General features: G+C 44.5%; 2 protein-coding genes across 3 annotated transcripts in view; one reads left to right on the plus strand and one right to left on the minus strand.

Moving 5' to 3' along the window:
- Positions 1–19126, plus strand: part of LOC309524643 (uncharacterized protein) — a 189885-nt gene that overhangs the window by 9827 nt on the left and 160932 nt on the right. The gene's annotated exons all lie outside the window — the stretch shown is intronic.
- Positions 4859–15472, minus strand: LOC309526149 (cytochrome P450 2D14-like). 2 transcript variants are annotated; one of them, XM_082212064.1, is made up of 8 exons: positions 15275–15472; positions 14362–14514; positions 12931–13091; positions 11679–11852; positions 10972–11113; positions 9842–10005; positions 8612–8753; positions 4859–6086 (listed from the first exon to the last, which is right to left on the minus strand). In XM_082212064.1, the coding sequence occupies exons 1-8, from the start codon at positions 15393–15395 to the stop codon at positions 5908–5910; spliced, it is 1236 nt and encodes a 411-aa protein (XP_082068190.1). In that variant the 5' UTR covers positions 15396–15472; the 3' UTR covers positions 4859–5907. The 2 variants fall into 2 exon arrangements, with proteins under 2 accessions (XP_082068190.1, XP_082068189.1); XM_082212063.1 differs by having other exon boundaries at positions 9818–10005; positions 15275–15471.

Here is a 19126-nt window from a genome sequence, read left to right on the forward strand (position 1 = left end):
CCTTTTAAAAATTTCCCATTCTTTTATAAAGTTTTTGTCCTCTTGGTTCCTGAGTTTTCCAGTCTGCTTTACCATTTCCGCATAGTCCAACAACTTGGTTTGCCGTTCCTCTCTGGTAGGGACTCTGTCTTCTTTCCATCTCTGGGCTGGAAGGACAGATCCTGAAGCTGAAGCTCCAATACTTTGGCCACCTCATGAGAAGAGAAGACTCCCTGGAAAAGACCCTGATGCTGGGAAAGATGGAGGGCACAAGGAGAAGGGGACGACAGAGGACGAGATGGTTGGACAGTGTTCTCGAAGCTACCAGCATGAGTTTGATCAAACTGTGGGAGGCAGTGGAAGACAGGAGTGCCTGGCGTGCTCTGGTCCATGGGGTCACGAAGAGTCTGACATGACTAAACAACAAATTAGTATTATTACCCAGTCATGCTGGATATGAGCTGGTGGAAGACAAATCCTCCAAGGATCAGTATAGAATAATAGAATCATAGAATTGTGGAGTTGGAAGGGACCCTAAGGGTCATCTAGCCCAACCCCCTGCATTGCAGAAATCTCAACTAAAGCATCCCTGACAGACGGCCATCCTACCTCTGCTTAAAAACCACCAAGGAAGGAGAGACCATCACCTTCCAAGGGACACCGTTCTACTGATGAACAGCTCTTACTGTCAGAAAGCTTTTTTCTGATGTTTAGTGTTGGAGCCTGTGCTTTTTAACTTGTTCATACATGATCTAGAATTGGGGGTGAGCAGTGGTTGAGATAGACATGCTTGCTTGCTCAAGATTGCTGCTGTTGTTGGAAGATGTTGCTGGCATCCGTCTGTCTTGTAGGGTGGTGAGAAGGAAAAGGGGATTGCTGGGCACTCCAGAAGGGCATATCTAAACTGGGTGAATGAAACAGGCGGTAAAATGGCAAATGCAATTGTATGTGAGCAAGAGTATAAGCAATGCATGTTGGGACAAAATGGAAATATCTCTTTTTCACATATACATGGATGGGGTCTGGTGGTGACTCACCAGGAATGAGACCTTGGGCTTGCAGTGGGCAATTCCGTGCAAATGTGGACCCAGTGTGCAACAGCTGGGGGGGGGATCATTAGGACAGGAATTGAAAATAAAATTGCCCTTATCATAACTCCTTTATTCAACTCTTTGGTGTGGCCACACTTGGAATACTACCCAGTTCTGCTTGCCCCATCTCACAAAGGATATTGTGGAGATGGAAACGTTCAGAGACAGGAACAAAAAATGATCAAGGGGCTGAAGCCAAGTTCCTTTTCTGAGGAGAAGTTATGATGTTTGGAGCTTTTTTAGTTTGGGAAACAAAGTTAAGGCGAAAACATGAGAGAGGTGACTAAGATAATGAACTATGTGAAAACACTGCCCAGAGAAAGGTGTTGTCGTCCCCCCCCCCACACTCATAAGGCTAGAAATTGGAGCAACCCAATGAAGAGGAATGTTTGGAGATTCGGGGAAGAAAAAAGGAAATACTTCTTCAATCAGTGCATAGGGAAGCTGTGGCAGTCACTCCCAGAGGATGCAGCGAAGACCACCAACTGGGATGGCTTTTGAAATATACTCAGAGTCGCAAAGTGATTTCATGCTCTTTATTCAGCTCATAGTGGTGAGGAGGAATGAATGCAAGTCCCCTCAAAGTATCTGCTTTATATACATTATTTACACAATGGGCTGCACCAGTGGCATAGCGTGGGGGGTGTAGGGGGGGCGGCCGCAACATCTGGGGGGGTGCGCTCGCACTTGCAGCTCTCTACCCCTACCTGGCTCACTCACTCTCTCTCACTGCAGTGCTGGCTGTGCGAATCCGATCCGAGCCGCTGGGTCGCCGCCCACTGTGGAGGGGGTGGGTGCCAGGCGTGTGGTGCGGAGAGAAAGCGAGGGACTATCTGGGGGAGGGACAGTGCAGCAGCCGCCCAGCGCAGCGCTGAGCGCGGGAGAGAACCACACCAGACCAGACCAGGCAGCAGCAAGAAGCTGGCAGCTGCGGCAGGTTAGGGGGCACAAATTACTTGCCTTGCCCCGGGTTAGGGGGTGCAAATTACTTGCCTTGCCCCGGGTGCTGACAACCCACGCCACGCCGCTGGGCTGCACATGATTGGCTAATTCTGGAATTCTACTGTAAGCCAATCAGGTTGTGGATTCACTTATATCTGGAGCATGATTGGGTGGTTCCTGCCAACCAGTCATACTGCTGCATTGTTCTAGGACCAATCAGATTGCTGCATTCTGAATCCTATTGTTCTAGGACCAATCAGACTGCTGCAGTTTGGATCCTATTCAACTCAGTACATAACAGCTTTAAAAGAGGATTAGACAAATTCATGGAGGAGACAGCTACCAATGGCTACTGCCCATGATGGGTTTAGTCTCGTTCTGCTGCCAGAGGCAGTATGCCTCTGAATGTCATTTGTTGAGAATCAGAAGTGGGGAGAGTGGCTGCTTACTGGCTGCCCATTGGCCTGCACTGTAAGAATCGGATGCATGGAACACTAGACAAGGGTTCTTCCAGGTGAGAATCTTGCCCCTTTAATATATTATTGTTGTTGTTTAGTCATTTAGTCATGTCCGACTCTTCGTGACCCCATGGACCAGAGCACGCCAGGCACTCCTGTCTTCCACCGCCTCCCGCAGTTTGGTCAAACTCATGCTGGTAGCTTCGAGAACGCTGTCCAACCATCTCGTCCTCTGTTGTCCCCTTCTCCTTGTGCCCTCCATCTTTCCCAACATCAGGGTCTTTTCCAGGGAGTCTTCTCTTCTCATGAGGTGGCCAAAGTATTGGAGCCTCAGCTTCACGATCTGTCCTTCCAGTGAGCACTCAGGGCTGATTTCCTTCAGAATGGAGAGGTTTGATCTTGTTGCAGTCCAGGAGGGAAGGAAGGGGGGGGGAAGGTGGTGAGGAAATTCAATGCGTTTCCTGCTTTGAACCTGCAGCCTCAAGATAAGATAAACACAGCTTTAGAGAAGGACAAAAGAACGCCCCTCTCTTCCTTAAATCTTTCTTAAGATTTTTTTTTTTTAAGTCCCGCTGGATCTGGCCAATAATAGCTTATCTAGTCCAGCATCCTGTTCTCACAGTGGCCAACTAGATGCCTCTGGCAAGCCTTGTGATTTCCAGAAACTGGCGTTCAGAGGCTGCAGTGGAAACTGAACACAGCCATATAAGATTCAGGTAGGTAGCCATGTTCGTCTGACGCAGTCGAAATAAATAAATAAAAACATGAAAATGGTCCAGTAGCAATTACAGCCATATAAGTTTGTCTAAACTCCTTAGTAGCCATTTGAGCTGATGGGTTCCTGCAGTGCTTTTTTACGGGGGGGGGGGACACAGGGGGACGCATACCCCTAAACATTTTGTGGATCTAAGTTTGGCCTCATTGAGGGGCAGTATTTCAATATGAGTAGGAAAATGACAGTACCCCTAAACGTTTTTTTAAAAGAAAAAAAAAGCACCGGGTTTCTGCACGCGCTTCACTCATTTCTGAGCCACGGATGCATCCGATCTCAATAGACAAAAAGGATAGCAAATACATATAAATATATTTATATGTATTTGTTTAAAGCAAAATAAAAGTATATAATAATAATTTTAAAAGGATAGCAAAAAGGAAATAGCAACGCCTTCCCACAAAGTGGAATCGCTGACCACGGAGCCAAAGAATTCGAAGCATTTCTGGGAGTCAAGATTAACAAGGCATTTTTGCAGACATGAGCTTTTGCGCGTTTCAGCTCCTTTCCTCAGAACAAAAGCAGGCTGTTTAAGTAGGCGTGGAAACTGGAGAAAAGCTAGGCGTGGAATTGGAGCTTTCCAAATGCCTTGCCTTGCCTTGATAAGTTGGTTTTAGCAAATAAGCATGAGGATCGGCTCTCTTTGGAGAAGGACTGGCCTGTTAGTCCCAAACATCTGGAAGGGGCGGGCTGCTCCCATTCCGGGGAGGAGCAAAGGAAATTGAAGTTGCCTCCTATCGCTGTATCTACTGCTTGTTTTCCTGCTGTTTTGCTCCGGGCGCCGGAGAAGCGTCACGTGGGCTCGATCCTTTTCTGCCTCCTGCTTCGTCATGGTAAGTGTTTTTGCCATGACGCTTCTCAGTGTCGCAGTTTGCTGTTAACGGATCGAACATGGCAGCTGGAACCCTGGAGAGCCACTGAACTTAGGTGACTCATCACAAGGTCCTGCCTCTCACCCTTCAGCGCTCAGGCGAGGTGCACTCAAAAGAGATTCCTCCGGGGTAAGCTGCTGCTGGCACTTTCCCTCCAGCCCTCCTCGCTCGGTCGTGTTTGTCGCCTGAGATCACTAGCATCAGAGATCACTAGCATCTTTGGGGGATCGTATATCGCTATTCAGCAGACGTCTGAGGCGCGCCCTGGCGTACAGGGAGCTGGAGACAAAGAAAAGGGGCGTGTCAGATGAAGGGGGCTGCGCAGGAAGGGAGAAAGTAAGGGATCAGATGGAATCCAGAACCTGTAGATTCTGTAGAATCTGCTTGCTCTTCCGGACAACCTATTTCTTGAGCTTTCATCCTGTTTTACTGGCACAAAGCTCACCCGTGTGCTCTGATTTGTTGGTGGGCGGGCTTTGTGACAGCAAGCATTCAACAAGCATGTGGTTGTGGGGTGTTTATGTCTTCTGGTTTCCTTTCTAGAGACCATGATTTATTATTAGCTAGGCACCTTATTAGTCTCTGTGATTGATGAATGAGTTGTTTGGACACCAGGATACTGGAATCCCTTAAGTCCAAAAGAGTGTTGAGTCCTCTGAGTGTTGAGGAAAGTTTGGCAGACCCAGCAGGCAGATACCTCTTTGTTCATGGTGTCATAGACAGCCATCCAATCACCATCACTGGTTTATAGGAACCCAACTCAGCACAACAAGACTTTATTTGGGAGACATTAACCGAATTAGACCATTTTAAGACGACAGATTATATTAGGAGACTTAAATTGCTGCAGTCGTGACTCGAAGGACTGAAGTAAGTGTCAATATATGAACAAATTCTACAACCTCTGCCTGGAAGAAATATTAACTGAATGGGACCTGCTGGACACTTGGCAAGCACTGCATCCAGAAGGCAGGGAATCCTCATAAATCAATGCCACACATAGACCTAATATTAATACCAAAAGGTGATCTTCATCAGGTGGTGAGTGCAGAAACTGGGTCTATAACAGTCTCTGATCATGCACCAGTCGCCATTAACTTAAACTTTGGTGCACTTCGCCCCACAACCCAAAACTGGTACTTTGACCTTGGTCTTCTCATTTGTGCAGCGTCCAAATAATGTTTAGCTAAACCTTTGGACCTTTACTTTAAAGAGAATGACTTGCATATGGAAATAAAACAAAATGAGAATATGAGGGAAGCCCAGGGGAGGGGGGGAATATGGAAAATTGTTAGAGAAATATTATTAGAGGATGTTTACATGGAAAGACTAATAATATTTTATTTAAAAAAAGAGAATGACTTGCCAGACATAGGCGCCCCAGTATTGTGGAATGCAATTAAGGCTGTTCAAAGGGTTAACTGCAGGTGTGAGGTGATCAGAAGGAAGAGAATGTATGAACAAGAGGTTAAAATCTCACTGCAGAAATTAAAAAGCTTGAGGTGATATACTCTGGGAGTGCAAGCCAAATATCTTGTAACACATGCTTGCATTTTCCATGGCTGGGTTTGTTTGTTTTTTGCTCTGACTCCACAACTTTAACAGTTGGTTGATCTTTGATTTTAATTTTTTATATGGTTTTATTGTATGGTGTTATGGTTGTAAACTGTGCTGATATTACTCATTGGTATGTTTATTAATGCATAAAATGAATAAATGCTTCATGTTCCTGGCTTCTGTAGTTGCTTTTGAGGTTAATGGTTAAACTGTAAGATACACTAAGCTTAGAAATATTATCTAGGAATGGCACAAATCTGGAAAGGGGATGGACTAACGATTATGGTAAATACTCTTTCTATCTTGGGCCTGGGACAGTTTTTGGGAAAGGAAAAGGTGAAATGCTGCAGGAGGCTGGTGAAGAAGAGGAAGAGCTCCATTTTGGACAGGGGTTCTCCAGGGCATGCATGGCGACCTGTGGGAAAAGGAGACATAGTATTTTGTGCATGAGATCAGGAGGAAGGGGTGGGTCAGACTGCACCTATAGGCTCCACTCTGGCCTGCATCTTGTGTATTTAAAACCTGGTCAGTATCCACCTCCCCACCTGGTCCCTCATCGGATCTCCGTCCCCCTCTCTCTCCCTCCCTCTTTTCTAGGCTTTTTGGCTATGCCTGACCTTGCTTGCTATGGACAAATTGCTGGTTGCCATATTCAGAGCCGGGCAGGAATTTGTCCATCAGACTAACCTCATCGCAATACCTCTTCCCCCCTCCCTTTACACTGTAACAATAACTGATGAAATTGCTGCCTCTAGTCTAGCTTTGTTTTACTGTAACTTTGTTAAAGTTTACTCCACACAAAAACTGCCTTGCCACACTACCCACTACAGATAGCTGACTGGATCAATAAATAGGTACCAGAGGTTAAAGGGCTGTTCATCAGTAGGAACAAAGATCTCCATCTGGTGTCAACAGAGAGAACCAAACTGTGGGAGGCAGCAGTGGGGAGGGGCTGGTTCACTCGCTGCCCTTTGCTCTTGCAGTCCAGGCTACAGGGAGGCGCAAAATTTAGCTTCCTACACACACTGGTCCTCGCAATTCTTTTAAAATTTAAAGAGTGAGCTGAGCCTACCTAGCTATTATTAGAGTCTCTGGATTTAATTATTAGTCCCAAGTGGCCAAAAGATTAATATACTAATATTAACCCCTTTACTTTGAATCAGTAGCAAATGAGCAACCAGTGCAGGTCTCTGGACAGAGGGGTTATGCGCTGTTAGGGTCTCTCTCCCATCAGGATTCATGCCACAACATTTTGCTTATGAATCAAGCACAAAGGAAGCCCCATACAGAGCGCATTGCAGTAATTCAATCTTAATGGCACTAGAGATATTAAATATCAAAAGAAGAAGAGACAACAAGAAGCAAAAGCAAAGTTGCATTATGCCTGTCCCACCCTGAAAAGCTCATCTATCAGAGCGACTCCGCCCCATGGCCATGCTCGAATCCAGATTGGAATGGATCTAAACCTGCCCAGTTAGAAGGGGTGTTAGTGTAAATTAAATATTGCTGTTAATTGCATTGATCGTGCTTGGGTCTGTCTCTTGAGTTGTCCTCAACTGATTTATGTTTCGAGTTGGAATGCCAGCTGTGGAGGTCCACCTGAATACAGCTCAAGACTACAAGTTTCTGGAATGACTTCATACCCCCCTCCTTTCTCACCTGAAAGAGGGGTGTCTGTGTGTGTTGACTGATATACAGCCAGCTGCATCCAGCAGCCATGTGTGAGCCTCTCTCTAGTTTAAGTCTCTTTTACTATTTTGACTACAGCTACCTAAGACAAGGTTACTATACTTAGTAGGGCATAGTATATGGTGCACTAGTATCTCCTAACTTCATGTATATAGTGTGAATAATAATGGTCTTATGGCAATAAAGCACTTTATTTCTAACGGTGTAGCCAAAGAATTTTCTTCACCCTCAACTCTGAAATGGCTGACAACGGTAAAGGACAAAGATCCTGAAGCTCTGCTGTGCTACCCTGCTGGTTACCAGCGGTGTAGCGTGAGTTTTCAGCACCCGGGGCAACGCAAGTAATTTGCGCCCCCTAACCCGGGGCAAGGCAAGTAATTTGCGCCCCCAACCCCTAACCTGCGAGTTGCCGCTGGCGCTGCCGCCCAAACGACGCCGCTTGCCCGGAGGAGGAGGGGGGCAGAGAGGCGAGGAAAATTCAACGGCCCAGCAGCTGCAGCAGCACCGGCGGAGGCGGGGCTGTGAGGAGGGGCTGCCTGGCGCGTCCTCCGCGGCGAGCGCTGAGAGCCGCTGCCTGCCGGGCGCCTTCAGCCCAGACGCGCGCACAGCTCGTCGGTTCCGCGAGACATGCGGCTCCGCTACAGCCTGCGCCCGAGGCTCTTCGGCAACTCCGGAGGCAGCGAGCGCGCCCCCCAGATGTTGCGCCCGGTGCGGCCGGCACCCCTGGCACCCCCCACGCTACGCCACTGCTGGTTACACAGGTAGAGGTGTGATCTTAAACCATGACCACTATTTTCTTAACCTGAATTGGAATGCCACTACGGCCTACATCCTCTGCAGCCACAGAACTGCTTGTCACTGTAAAGCATACTTAAAATGTGCCCAAAGCTGAATTCAACACAGTCACAGACTGCAGTGGTTCTGAAAAATGGCTTATGTATTTCAAATAACCACACACAAATATAAACCACTTGTGAAGTACAATCTGAAATGTCTGTCTTCTCAATATTTTCTCCTTGGAAGGTAGCCAGGAAATAGGGGAAGTTGGTTGTAAAGTATGATTCTGATGGTTGTTGTTTTTTTATTAAAAAAAAAAGTTTGAGTCAAAAGTACATACTCTCTCTTCTCAAGGAGCTGACTATGGAAACCTGTTACTCTTGCTTTCCCATCAGGCGGGAAAGAGAAAGGAAGATAACAGGACAGCTTGTAATCTTTCCCCTTATACCTCAGCCATTCCTCTTTTGGATTTACCTAGAGAGAAAGGTAGGAAGGCCTCTCGCTTGACAAACTGCCCATTTGCATCCAGGAAGTGCTCTGGGTAGAATTCATGTGGCTTCTCCCACATTGTCTCATCCTTTAGCACAGAGGACAGATGATTAAAGACGGCAGTCTCCTAATATGGCAGAGAAACCAAGAGATTAGAATCCACTGCTGGTAAGGTAAGCTTGTGGGTGGCTGGAGCACACATCAGCAGCAGGGTGCCAAGTCCACGGATATTCAGTGCTGAGTCCAGACCTGCATGGAGGAGAGATAGAGGAGGAAAGAGCTTATCAGGACCAATGTGTGTTAACATATTGGTAAATTTTCAGGAAGTTCTTAAAGACAATTTGCAGAAATGTGGAGAACTGAATGTAAGATTTGAAAAATTAGACATTTCAGGAAAGACAGATTGAGAGATTCTTCCATTCCCATTACGAAGTCACCCCTCTGATTCAAGGCAATTGTAGAAGAAGGTATGTCATTTAAATCTGCAAGTAATGTGTCTTATGAAGTACCTGTCTGAAATGTGCTTATTTACATTTATTTACTTATTGCCTCTACATCCCATCATCATGGCAGCATGCATACCAGTAGTTCCTCCTCCATTTTATCTTCTTAACAGGGCTACTGAGGTCTGTTAGGCTGAGAAAAGGTGATTGGCTCAGCATCACCCAGTGGCCTTCATGGGCCTGAGTAGGGGGCTGGATTCCCTACTCATCTGTGAAAAAACAGAAAGTTCCTTTTGCTACGGTTCCTGGTATTTCCAGTACTACTCTTAAAAGGGTTTTATACTAGACATTTAGGCCTACCAAGTTCTCTCTCCTTGCAATTCTTGACTATGTGACCGTGTTGTGTGATCGTTCCAGGCTGCATTTTACACTAATGGCTGCTGGCAGCATAGAAATTTAACACAAGCTGTTTCTCCGGCATAACATTTGGGGTTGGTTTGCAGTGCTGGTTTACGGTAACAGAAGAGGCAACACATTGTGCCTGCTGTGCGGTCATAATTGCTCCCTATTTAAAGCATGCACTAGCCAGCTTTGAGTTAGTCTGCCTCTTGTTCAATTGATGTGTAAGTAGTTAGTATGAATTCCTGCAACTTTTTTTTACTTTGCAGCCATGAGTTCGAGTTCAATCGACTTTTGCTACTGTTAGCATAAAGATCTCTCACGTGTGACCACCTTGGTTCTGATTTACCTTAGGAATGACAAACTTGCCAACCTCAGTATCTCTGTGGACCATATATGGCGTTGCAACAGGTAAAACATCAGCACATCGTTGAATTTCATGTATCACAGCGCAAGTATAAGGCAGCTTCAACTGGTCTTCCATCACAGGTGATCGTACCCTGCCAATCTCTTCATCAATTTCTTCATGGATCCTTTCTGGAAATATTCATTTAGAAGTATTATTGCATTGCATATGTGTCTTAATCCTTCCAATTCTCCAAGCATGTTATGGTAGCATGTTGTTGTTGTTTGCATAGAAATTTTCAGCAGTCCTGGACACTCTGCGAGCTTTAAGGCTGAGCACATATTTGAATCTGGGGCTCCAAGTAGGGGTCTGCTGAATATCCCCCGCATAACCCAAGTAGTGATTCAATCTTTGGTGGCTGGTGGTTTAGTTTATCATTTGTTTATATAATCTATGCAGTTCTTCTCCATTGTAGACATGTACATTTCCCACATCGTCTCAGCTGTTTCAAATTCTTTTATCTTCATTAATCTGCACTGTAACTAATAGCTCAGTTGATAGAGCATAGATTTGAGCCCCACATTGGGCAAAAGATTCCTGCATTATAGGGGGTTGAATTAGATGACCCTCAGAGTACCTTCCATCTCGACAATTCTATGAAGTAACATCAGACTTAGGTGTTCAAATGCCTATTCGTTTGAAGGCATACATACTTAAGGGGCACTCAGCTATTCAGAAGTGGATATATTTGTGAATAAATAAAAAACCACCTTTTTGAAAAATACCCAGATGAGAGCCTATGAGCATCAACATTTAAGGACACAGATTAAAAAAATTCTCCAGAGTTAGTGCAGAGTTGTTACAAAGTTATACATAGTTAGGACAAAGAAACAGCTTCCAAAATACAAATAAAGTTTTATTAGGCAAAGCTGCTTTGTTTTCCAAGTGCTTGGTTCCAACTGCCTTGTTTCTATTTTGAGCCATTTCATAATTGTAATTTATTTATTGAATTGTTATCCTGGCCTTCCTCCTGATGTGGAAGTTTTGAATACAAATAGATCTAAAGCAATTGCACAGCCAACTTGCCCATGAGTAAGCCTTTCAATTGGAAAACCCCATGAGGGATCAGTCTATCTTCCCCAATACTGATCACTTACTCTGAACCTCAGGATGATTGACCATGTTCAACAGTCCCCAGAGTACGGTGGAAGAACTTGTTTCAGTGCCAGCCATTAACAGGTCAACAAGGATATTAATAAGGTTTTGCTCATTAAAACTGCTATCTGGTTTCCCTTTAGCCTGAAGGAAATGGAACAAGTTAGTAACTCACATGGAAATAGCACAATATCATGTCATATTTGTTAGAGAATAGTGTGTACTAATGATCTTTCCCCTTGCTATCAATAGTATATATCTGACCAAAGCAAAGTGAATAATAAAGGAAAAGCTGCTCAGTTTCTTGAGAAATACTGTGTTTCATAAAGCACATGGGTGTTGAAAAAAATGGCAGCCTCATCCCACAGTAACATCTAATACAGCCTAGTTCTTTCTTTGGCATAATTGCACTGAGCAATAAACTCACCAGAGCATAGGTTGTCATTGTCTGGGCATATGAAACAACTGCTTAATGACTGCTTGTTTGTTTGTTTATTTAATTTTATTTAATCTTTTTCTCCAAGGTACTTCAGGAGGTGAACTCAAATGCACAAGCTGAAGTCAGGGTAAAGAGTTAGAGGTGTTTACCCACCAGGTCTTGTAATTTTACTGGCATGGTTTAGATGGCAGAAATTCTAAATAAATCAGTCCTAATGAAGAAGCTACAAAAGAAGTCCCAGTGGGTCTGTGTCTATAAATGTCTTCCTACCTTATCTATCTCCTCCAGAAATGCATCAATCAAATCTCTTGGGAAGGTAGGATCTCTGGTTTTCTCATGTTCACTCACAATCTCTTTTAGAATTATAGTAATATCTCCATAGCGTTTCTGCAGTTTACGATGAGGTCCAGGAAAATAGGACAACCAGGATCCTGCAGCAATAAGCTGGCAGGGCAGAAATCAGAGAAAGAAGAGATATCACAACCTTTTCAGATACAAAAGACATTTAATAAATATTTCACTAGAAGTGAAAGTGCATTCTGATAGGTAGTTCCTAACCAGTCAGTTCTTCATACTGATGGGGAGATTATTCCTTGCCAGCTTCACTCCCATTCCCTCCCTCACATCCACCCTGTGGTACAGAGTTCCAGAGACTGAGCATATCCATTGATAATTAACTTTTCTTAGCCATAATCTGTGGGGATGTTAGGAGATACAAGGGTCTCTGAATAGGCTGGTAGGCTCACATTAGTGGGAGAAGCCAGCTCCTTCAGATATCCTAGTCCTAAAACATAAAGAGCTTTCAATGTCATTACCAGTTATCCGCCAACTTTTAAAGCGTATATTATATATCTTTTTAATACCACTTAGAGGTTTTATGAAATAAAATAAAGGGTGGCCTTCTGTTAAGTTTTACTCAGAGTAAACCTACTGAATTCAATAGACCAGTTTTACTCATGTTCTTTAAGTGAGTCAATTCTGAGTAAAACATAGCTGAATTTTGCACCAAACCCATATGTCTTCATCACACGAAAATGGTAATGCACTTCATCCTATCAAAAGCTTTTCCAACATCTGTCCAAATACTAGTGGATGCTAATTCCTACCATTTACTGTAATCTGATACCTTTATTATTTTGTTCATTATCATTTTGCACCCCTGCTTTAATTAATGCTTGTCAGTAGCATATTGACAATTATCTTTTTTAATGAATGGAATTGTCCTTCTAATTTTCTTTCTGAAGTTATTTGTAATAGGTTTTTCTGCCTCTAATAATTTTTCATAAATCACTTTTAACTTTTGTTTGCCTATGTTCGTGTTTTAATCTTGCTGTCTTGGTTTTTAGCTTGTGTTCCTCTTCTTTTTTCTTTAAGAATACCAGGTTTTAAAGATACGCTGAAGTGATTGATTCAGATAAGCACCTTAGTGGAGATGCTCCATAACTCGGATGTGGTAGTCACACAAAACATACACTTCAAATGGCTGTTTCCTTTTAATGCCCAGACAAACTCATGAAGGTACCTGGGGCAAATTTCTGATTGCTTCTTTCATGAATTCCTCAGTCACATGCATTAGCTTCAGGAATGTATTGTCACTGTATTCAAAGCGGTCACCAAATGCTAGAGTGCAGAAGATATTACTAACAGCCCTGTAGATGAGGATTTGTGGGTCAAAAGGAGAACCTGGATGAGATGTATGAACAAGGAGCAGATCAGAAGTATGTTGTCATATATTGCCCATTCTTCATTAAACAGCCATTGTTGGGGGTGGCCTTCCATAACTGGCTATCCTCCGGGTATTTTTGGCTTCAATTCCCATTAGCCATAGCCAGGATATGGGAATGTTGGAAGCTGTACTCCACCACCTATAAACTATTTACCCTTTCAATAAATGGGACTGTAAATTCCTGAGATCCTTTGCTACATAATATGGATGTTGTTGTTGGCATTGTCTGTCTCGAGAGAGAATGGAGTGTGCCTCCAGGGGTGAAGTCAAACCACTGTGTTAATAGCACTGAAGCTACCTCCCTGGAGCAGAACCCTGAGCAGTTTGCATGGAGATCCTGGGCTGCCCAGACGACAAAACTCGCCTCTCGGCGTCACTGATGTGAAGGAAAGCAGAGCAATACATTTGGCACCAGCCAGGCTGCAGTAGTTGGACTGACGGACTGACTGGCTAAAATGAGCAACTTCATATCTCTCAACCACCAACCTCTCCCACTTTCTTCCAGTCCTTTCTCATGACAGCAAGATCTGAGGAGGACCTGAAAGGGAACTATCTGTGCTGCTGCCAGTACTGCTACATGGAAAATAATTTGAGGTCCCTCAGATTCTGGGCTCCAGAACACCTGGTTATAGTGCTTACATTATTTTGCATACTGGATCAGCGAAAGGGTTACAGAGATGTCCTGAAATGTCCACACTTCATGCTTGGAGCACCAATTCCTTTGCTATCACACAAGTAATTTAGGTTTGCATTCAGTGCATCTCCTAAAGAGGATTCTAGTCCATGAAAGCTTATGCCATAATAATTTTTGCATTCTTTATAGTGCCACAAGATTATTAGTAATCATTTTACATGCTTCAAAATTAAATACAGTGGAACCTCGGGTTACGTACCATCCTCCTTACAAACACTTTGGGTAATGAGCGCTGCTAACCCAGAAGTAGGTGTTCTGCGTAGCGAACTTTGCCCCGGAATGTGAGTGGAAGTTGCATGCTGGCAGTGCTGCGGCAGCAGGAGGCCCCATTACCAAAAGTGTGCCTCAGGTTAAGAACAGTTTTGGGTTAAGAACGGACCTCCGGAACAAATTAAGTTCGTAAACGGAGGTACCACTGTATGAGAAGCTTTGGAGATGGGAGTTAGTTTCTGTATAAAGTATAGAGTGTTCCTCATGCTTTGCATCAAGTGAGATCCCATAGCAGGGAAAAAGTCCCCAGGAACGAGATGTACCTTCTTTGGATTTGAACTCAGAACACAAATATCCAGCTTCTTCAGACACTCTTTTTTCAAGCGTTTTCTTCCCCATCCCAAAATTCTTGAGGGTGGAGACAATGAATCGCCTCTGCTCCCTCCAGCCATTGTCGCATGTTGCAAATCCTATTCCTGGAGGATGTAAAATATATAATATAAAATAAATAAAATAATAATATAAAATAATATAAAATAATATAAAATATAATAACATGACAAGTTGTCCACGGAAACATTCCAAAGTTAATTCTTTGCTTTGCTTAATTTGTTGTTGTTTTTACAAGTGAAGAATGCAGTGGCGTAGCGTGGGGGGTGCAGGGGGGGCTGGCCACACCGGGTGCAACATCTGGGGGTTAGGGTTAGGGGGCGCAAATCCACGGGTTAGGGGGCGCAAATCCACGGGTTAGGGGGCACAAATTACTTGTCTTGCCCCGGGTGCTGACAACCCACGCTACGCCACTGGAAGAATGGTAGAGTCCCCATTAAACTGCTGGCCCATTTTTCTGGCCTTCGGACTCAATTAACAACTGCAGAGACTAAACAATGTCTGTTAACTTTCCACTGGGCTGCCTTCCATCTTATGCTGACACACAACCAGCAGATGATAGCTGTCCTGTGGAACAGTATGGATGACTTTGCAAATAAACCCACAAACACTTCTAGTCTACCTTCCTGTCCCTACTTAGTTGTTTACAGGCAAGTTTAAGAAGAAGAAGTTTCTCAAAAACCTCCTGCCACGTCACATGAATATGCATCTTCTCCCAGGCAACAGAGTGTTTCACTTACCACCTGAGGTGCCATCCTGGCCCACTTGCATGCCTGGTCACTTCCTGCCTGTTTCTCCAACTCTACTGCTTCTTATCCAGTCCATCAGGGTATCAGCTATACTCACCTCCACAATTCTTTCCACGGTTTAGTAGACTGAACAGTGGAACTTCTGGTCGGTCAACAAAGTTCTCAGGGTTTTGTCCCAGGGCCTCCTTTATTGTCTTGAACCCACTCAGGATGACCATATTTCGCCATCCAAACTGCAGAGAGATGACTGGTCCAAACTTTTTTTCCAGCTTTGATCAATAGGAAGGAAAGGGAGAAAATTATCCAGGGGGAAAGGACAATAAAAGTAGGGAAGGTATAATGTTGCAGTACAATATATATGGGAAATTCCAGAAAGCACAGACATATTTCAGGCTTGAGGTGTTTAATCAAAAATGTTTAATCATTTTGCCAGAATATATATACAGAAAGACTAGTTTTCTCAGGGTAGAGAGAGAGAGAGGAGCACCCAAGCAAAAACGAACATTTCCATGAGAATTAGAAATACCAAACTACAAAACCATTTAGCGCAAGCTGAGGTATATACCACACTTTGGACAAACAAAATGGCCGCAGCACTACCCAATTATTTGTCAAACTTGGTCACCCCCAAATTTAGAAAGGCATTTACGCAAGCCAAATTCAATGTCTTGCCATCCGCACTATTGGAAGGCAGATACAAAAAGATTCCCCACGACGAGTAGTTCTGCCCATGTAAGAGTGGTCACGTTGAAACTGTGGGCCAAGTTCTTTTCCACTGCAGACTTCATTGTGCAATAGCCATAAGTCAACAAAAGCAAAAGATTATACAGCTCCACAAACAGTCATATATTGACACAGCTCACAGTCAAATTCTTTTATTTATTTATTTTTAAAAACTTGTAATGGAGTTTATATTTCCTCGGATACATATTTTAAATCTATTTAATTAGTATATGGATTGTTAAATTCCACTTGGATTGTTTTAATGTTTATGTAAAAATGATGCTGAAATTTTGGTTTTACTACGCTGGCTGTTTAGCCGTAATAATAAACATTCACTTCTCCACAGAGGACGAGATGGTGTGGGAAGGGATCAGGGCCTCCACAAACTCTGATGAGAGATCAGCCCTATCAGGTTGTTCTACCCATGAACTTTTGCCGCACACTTGAAACGGTCCAGTCTAAATTCTTAAGGCAGATTCTAGCCGTTCCACCATGTGCACCAAATGCGGCCCTACGGCTGGAGACTGGCCTCCTCTCCGTCGAAACCCGAACCTGGTTAAGAACATTCAACTATTGGCTTCGCCTAAATTTAAACCCACCCGGACTACTACCTCTAGTAGCACGAGATGCTCACAGAAGTCGGTGGTCCAAAGTAGTGCATCAAAAACTACTTACATGTGGCCTCCAAGCACAGCATCTCCTGAAAATGGGTCTCCCCAAGGCAAAAACCATTATTGACCAGTGCATGAAGGATATTGAGCAGCAGAATAATCTGGCCTATATTAAGAAATTTAGTACTTGGTACGCTTATCTGCCCCCTCCCACTTTGATTCTCGGGCACCTTATTTGTCTACCTTAACCATTCCAAAACTCAGACGGGCCTTTACACTGGCCAGACTAAATATGTTACCCTCAGCTGTTCTTGAAGGTAGATATCAAAAAAATTCATTCGAAGAAGAAGAAGGAGTTTGGATTTGATATCCCGCCTTTCACTCCCTTTAAGGAGTCTCAAAGCGGCTAACATTCTCCTTTCCCTTCCTCCCCCACAACAAACACTCTGTGAGGTGAGTGGGGCTGAGAGACTTCAAAGAAGTGTGACTGGCCCAAGGTCACCCAGCAGCTGCATGCGGAGGAGCGGAGACGCGAACCCGGTTCCCCAGATTACAAAACTACCGCTCTCAACCACTACACCACACTGGCTCTGCCCCTGTGGAGCTGGCTACGTAGAGATGGTGTCACACGTTCTCTTGTCTTGCTCCCTATATAAAGATCTCAGGGGCGAGACCATCACGCCGCTCCTATCTGCCATCCCGGGCCGCTCTTGTGAAGCCAAATTGTTCTCACTCCTAGCCGACCAGAACAGCTCGACAACAGAGAAGGTTGCCAGATTTATTGAGAGAGCAATGAGACTGAGAGCTGCTATCTGAATGACATCAGTGTCGTCACCCGGATTCCTCGCCTAGGATCTTATTATTATTATCATTATGTTTTATTATTATTATTTTATTACCTCTGCCAAGTTTTAAGTACTGAGATTATTAATTTATCTGCATCTGGTTATTATTATCTTTCTCCCTGTCCTGACCATTCCTCCGAGGTTATATTTACCGTATTTTTCGCGCTATAACACGCACCTGACCATAACACGCACATCATTTTTAGAGGAGGAAAACAAGGGAAAAAACATTCTGAATGAAACAGTGGATGTATCATTTTTGTGCTTCATGCTGTGGCCACAGACATGTGATCTGATGGTGAATTTGGGCTGACCCAATGCAAAGATCCTGAGGATCCATGTGGATCCATGCTTTGTAACCACGTTTTTGCACCATTGCAGCCCCAGACAACAGTGGGTGCGTGATTTGGGGGGGCAGGCTGTAGCCATGGACATGCTATGTTCTCTGGTGGTGAATTTGGGGGTGACCCAATGCAAAGATCCTGAGGATCCATGCTATGTAACCACGTTTTTGCACCATTGCAGCCCCAGACAACAGTGGGTGCATGATTTTTTTTTGGGGGGGCAGGCTGTAGCCATGGACATGCTATGTTCTCTGGTGGTGAATTTGGGGGTGACCCAATGCAAAGATCCATGTGGATCCATGCTTTTTAACCACATTTTTGCACCATTGCAGCCCCAGGCAACAGTGGGTGCATGATTTTGGGGGGGCAGGCTGTAGCCATGGACATGCTATGTGCTCTGATGGTGAATTTGGGGTGACCCAGTGCAAAAATCCTGAGGATCCATGTGGATCCATGCTTTTTAACCACATTTTAAGTGGGGAGGGAAGGAAAAACACAGAAGGGCTAAGAATGCAGGAGTGGGGTATAAGGGGAGGGAGGAAAGGAAGGCAAAAGTTTTCCCCACGCACCCACCCAAGCCAGCCAGCGCTCTCTCTCTCTCTCTCTCTCTCTCTCTCTCTCTCTCTCTCTCTGTCTCTCTCTCCCACCTGCATGTTTTCAGTAGCACCGGAGCACAGAGAGGAAGGAACGGCACTCTGCTTTCCTCTCTGCTTGCCTGGAGGGGAGGGGCTTTCCCTGCTCTTTGTTCCGTTTGAGCAAACACAGTAAGGAAACAGAGAGGGTGGGCAGTAAGACCCTGAGGCAGAATGCAGGAAAGCACCCACTTCCTCTTTTCAGGTTTGTTTCCCTTCTCCCTGAAGCGCGGTTTGCTTTTTGCCCGATTTTTCGGCTCCAGGGACCACACATTCGCTGCATAACACGCACAGACATTTCCCCTTCCTTTTTAGGAGAAAAAATCTGCGTGTTATAGAGCGAAAAATACGGTATATCATTGCAATTTTAATGCCTTTACGCCTGGCACAGTTTGTTTTTTGTTGTTTAGTCATTTAGTCGTGTCCGACTCTTCGTGACCCCATGGACCAGAGCACGCCAGGCACTTCTGTCCTCCACTGCCTCCCGCAGTTTGATCAAACTCATGCTGGTAGCTTCAAGAACACCATCCAACCATCTCATTCTCTGTCGTCCCCTTCTCCTTGTGCCCTCCATCTTTCCCAACATCAGGGTCTTTTCCAGGGAGTCTTCTCTTCTCATGAGGTGGCCAAAGTATTGGAGCCTCAGCTTCACGATCTGTCCTTCCAGTGAGCCCTCAGGGCTGATTTCCTTCAGAATGGAGAGGTTTGATCTTCTTGCAGTCCATGGGACTCTCAAGAGTCTCCTCCAGCACCATAATTCAAAAGCATCAATTCTCCGGCGATCAGCCTTCTTT

Source organism: Podarcis vaucheri (genome assembly GCF_965113315.1).
Source record: "Podarcis vaucheri genome assembly, chromosome: 2".
NCBI lineage: Eukaryota > Metazoa > Chordata > Lepidosauria > Squamata > Lacertidae > Podarcis > Podarcis vaucheri.

Bases quoted from the DNA above. Each gene is read 5' to 3' on its own strand.
- LOC309526149 (XM_082212063.1), bottom strand. From the start codon at position 15,395: ATGGTCATCCTGAGTGGGTTCAAGACAATAAAGGAGGCCCTGGGACAA. The intron at 14,515-15,274 runs GTGAGTATAGCT...TACATCCTCCAG, and splicing joins CCGTGGAAAGAATTGTGGAG to GAATAGGATTTGCAACATGC. The intron at 10,006-10,971 runs GTAAGTGATCAG...GAATATTTCCAG, and splicing joins CAATCATCCTGAGGTTCAGA to AAAGGATCCATGAAGAAATT.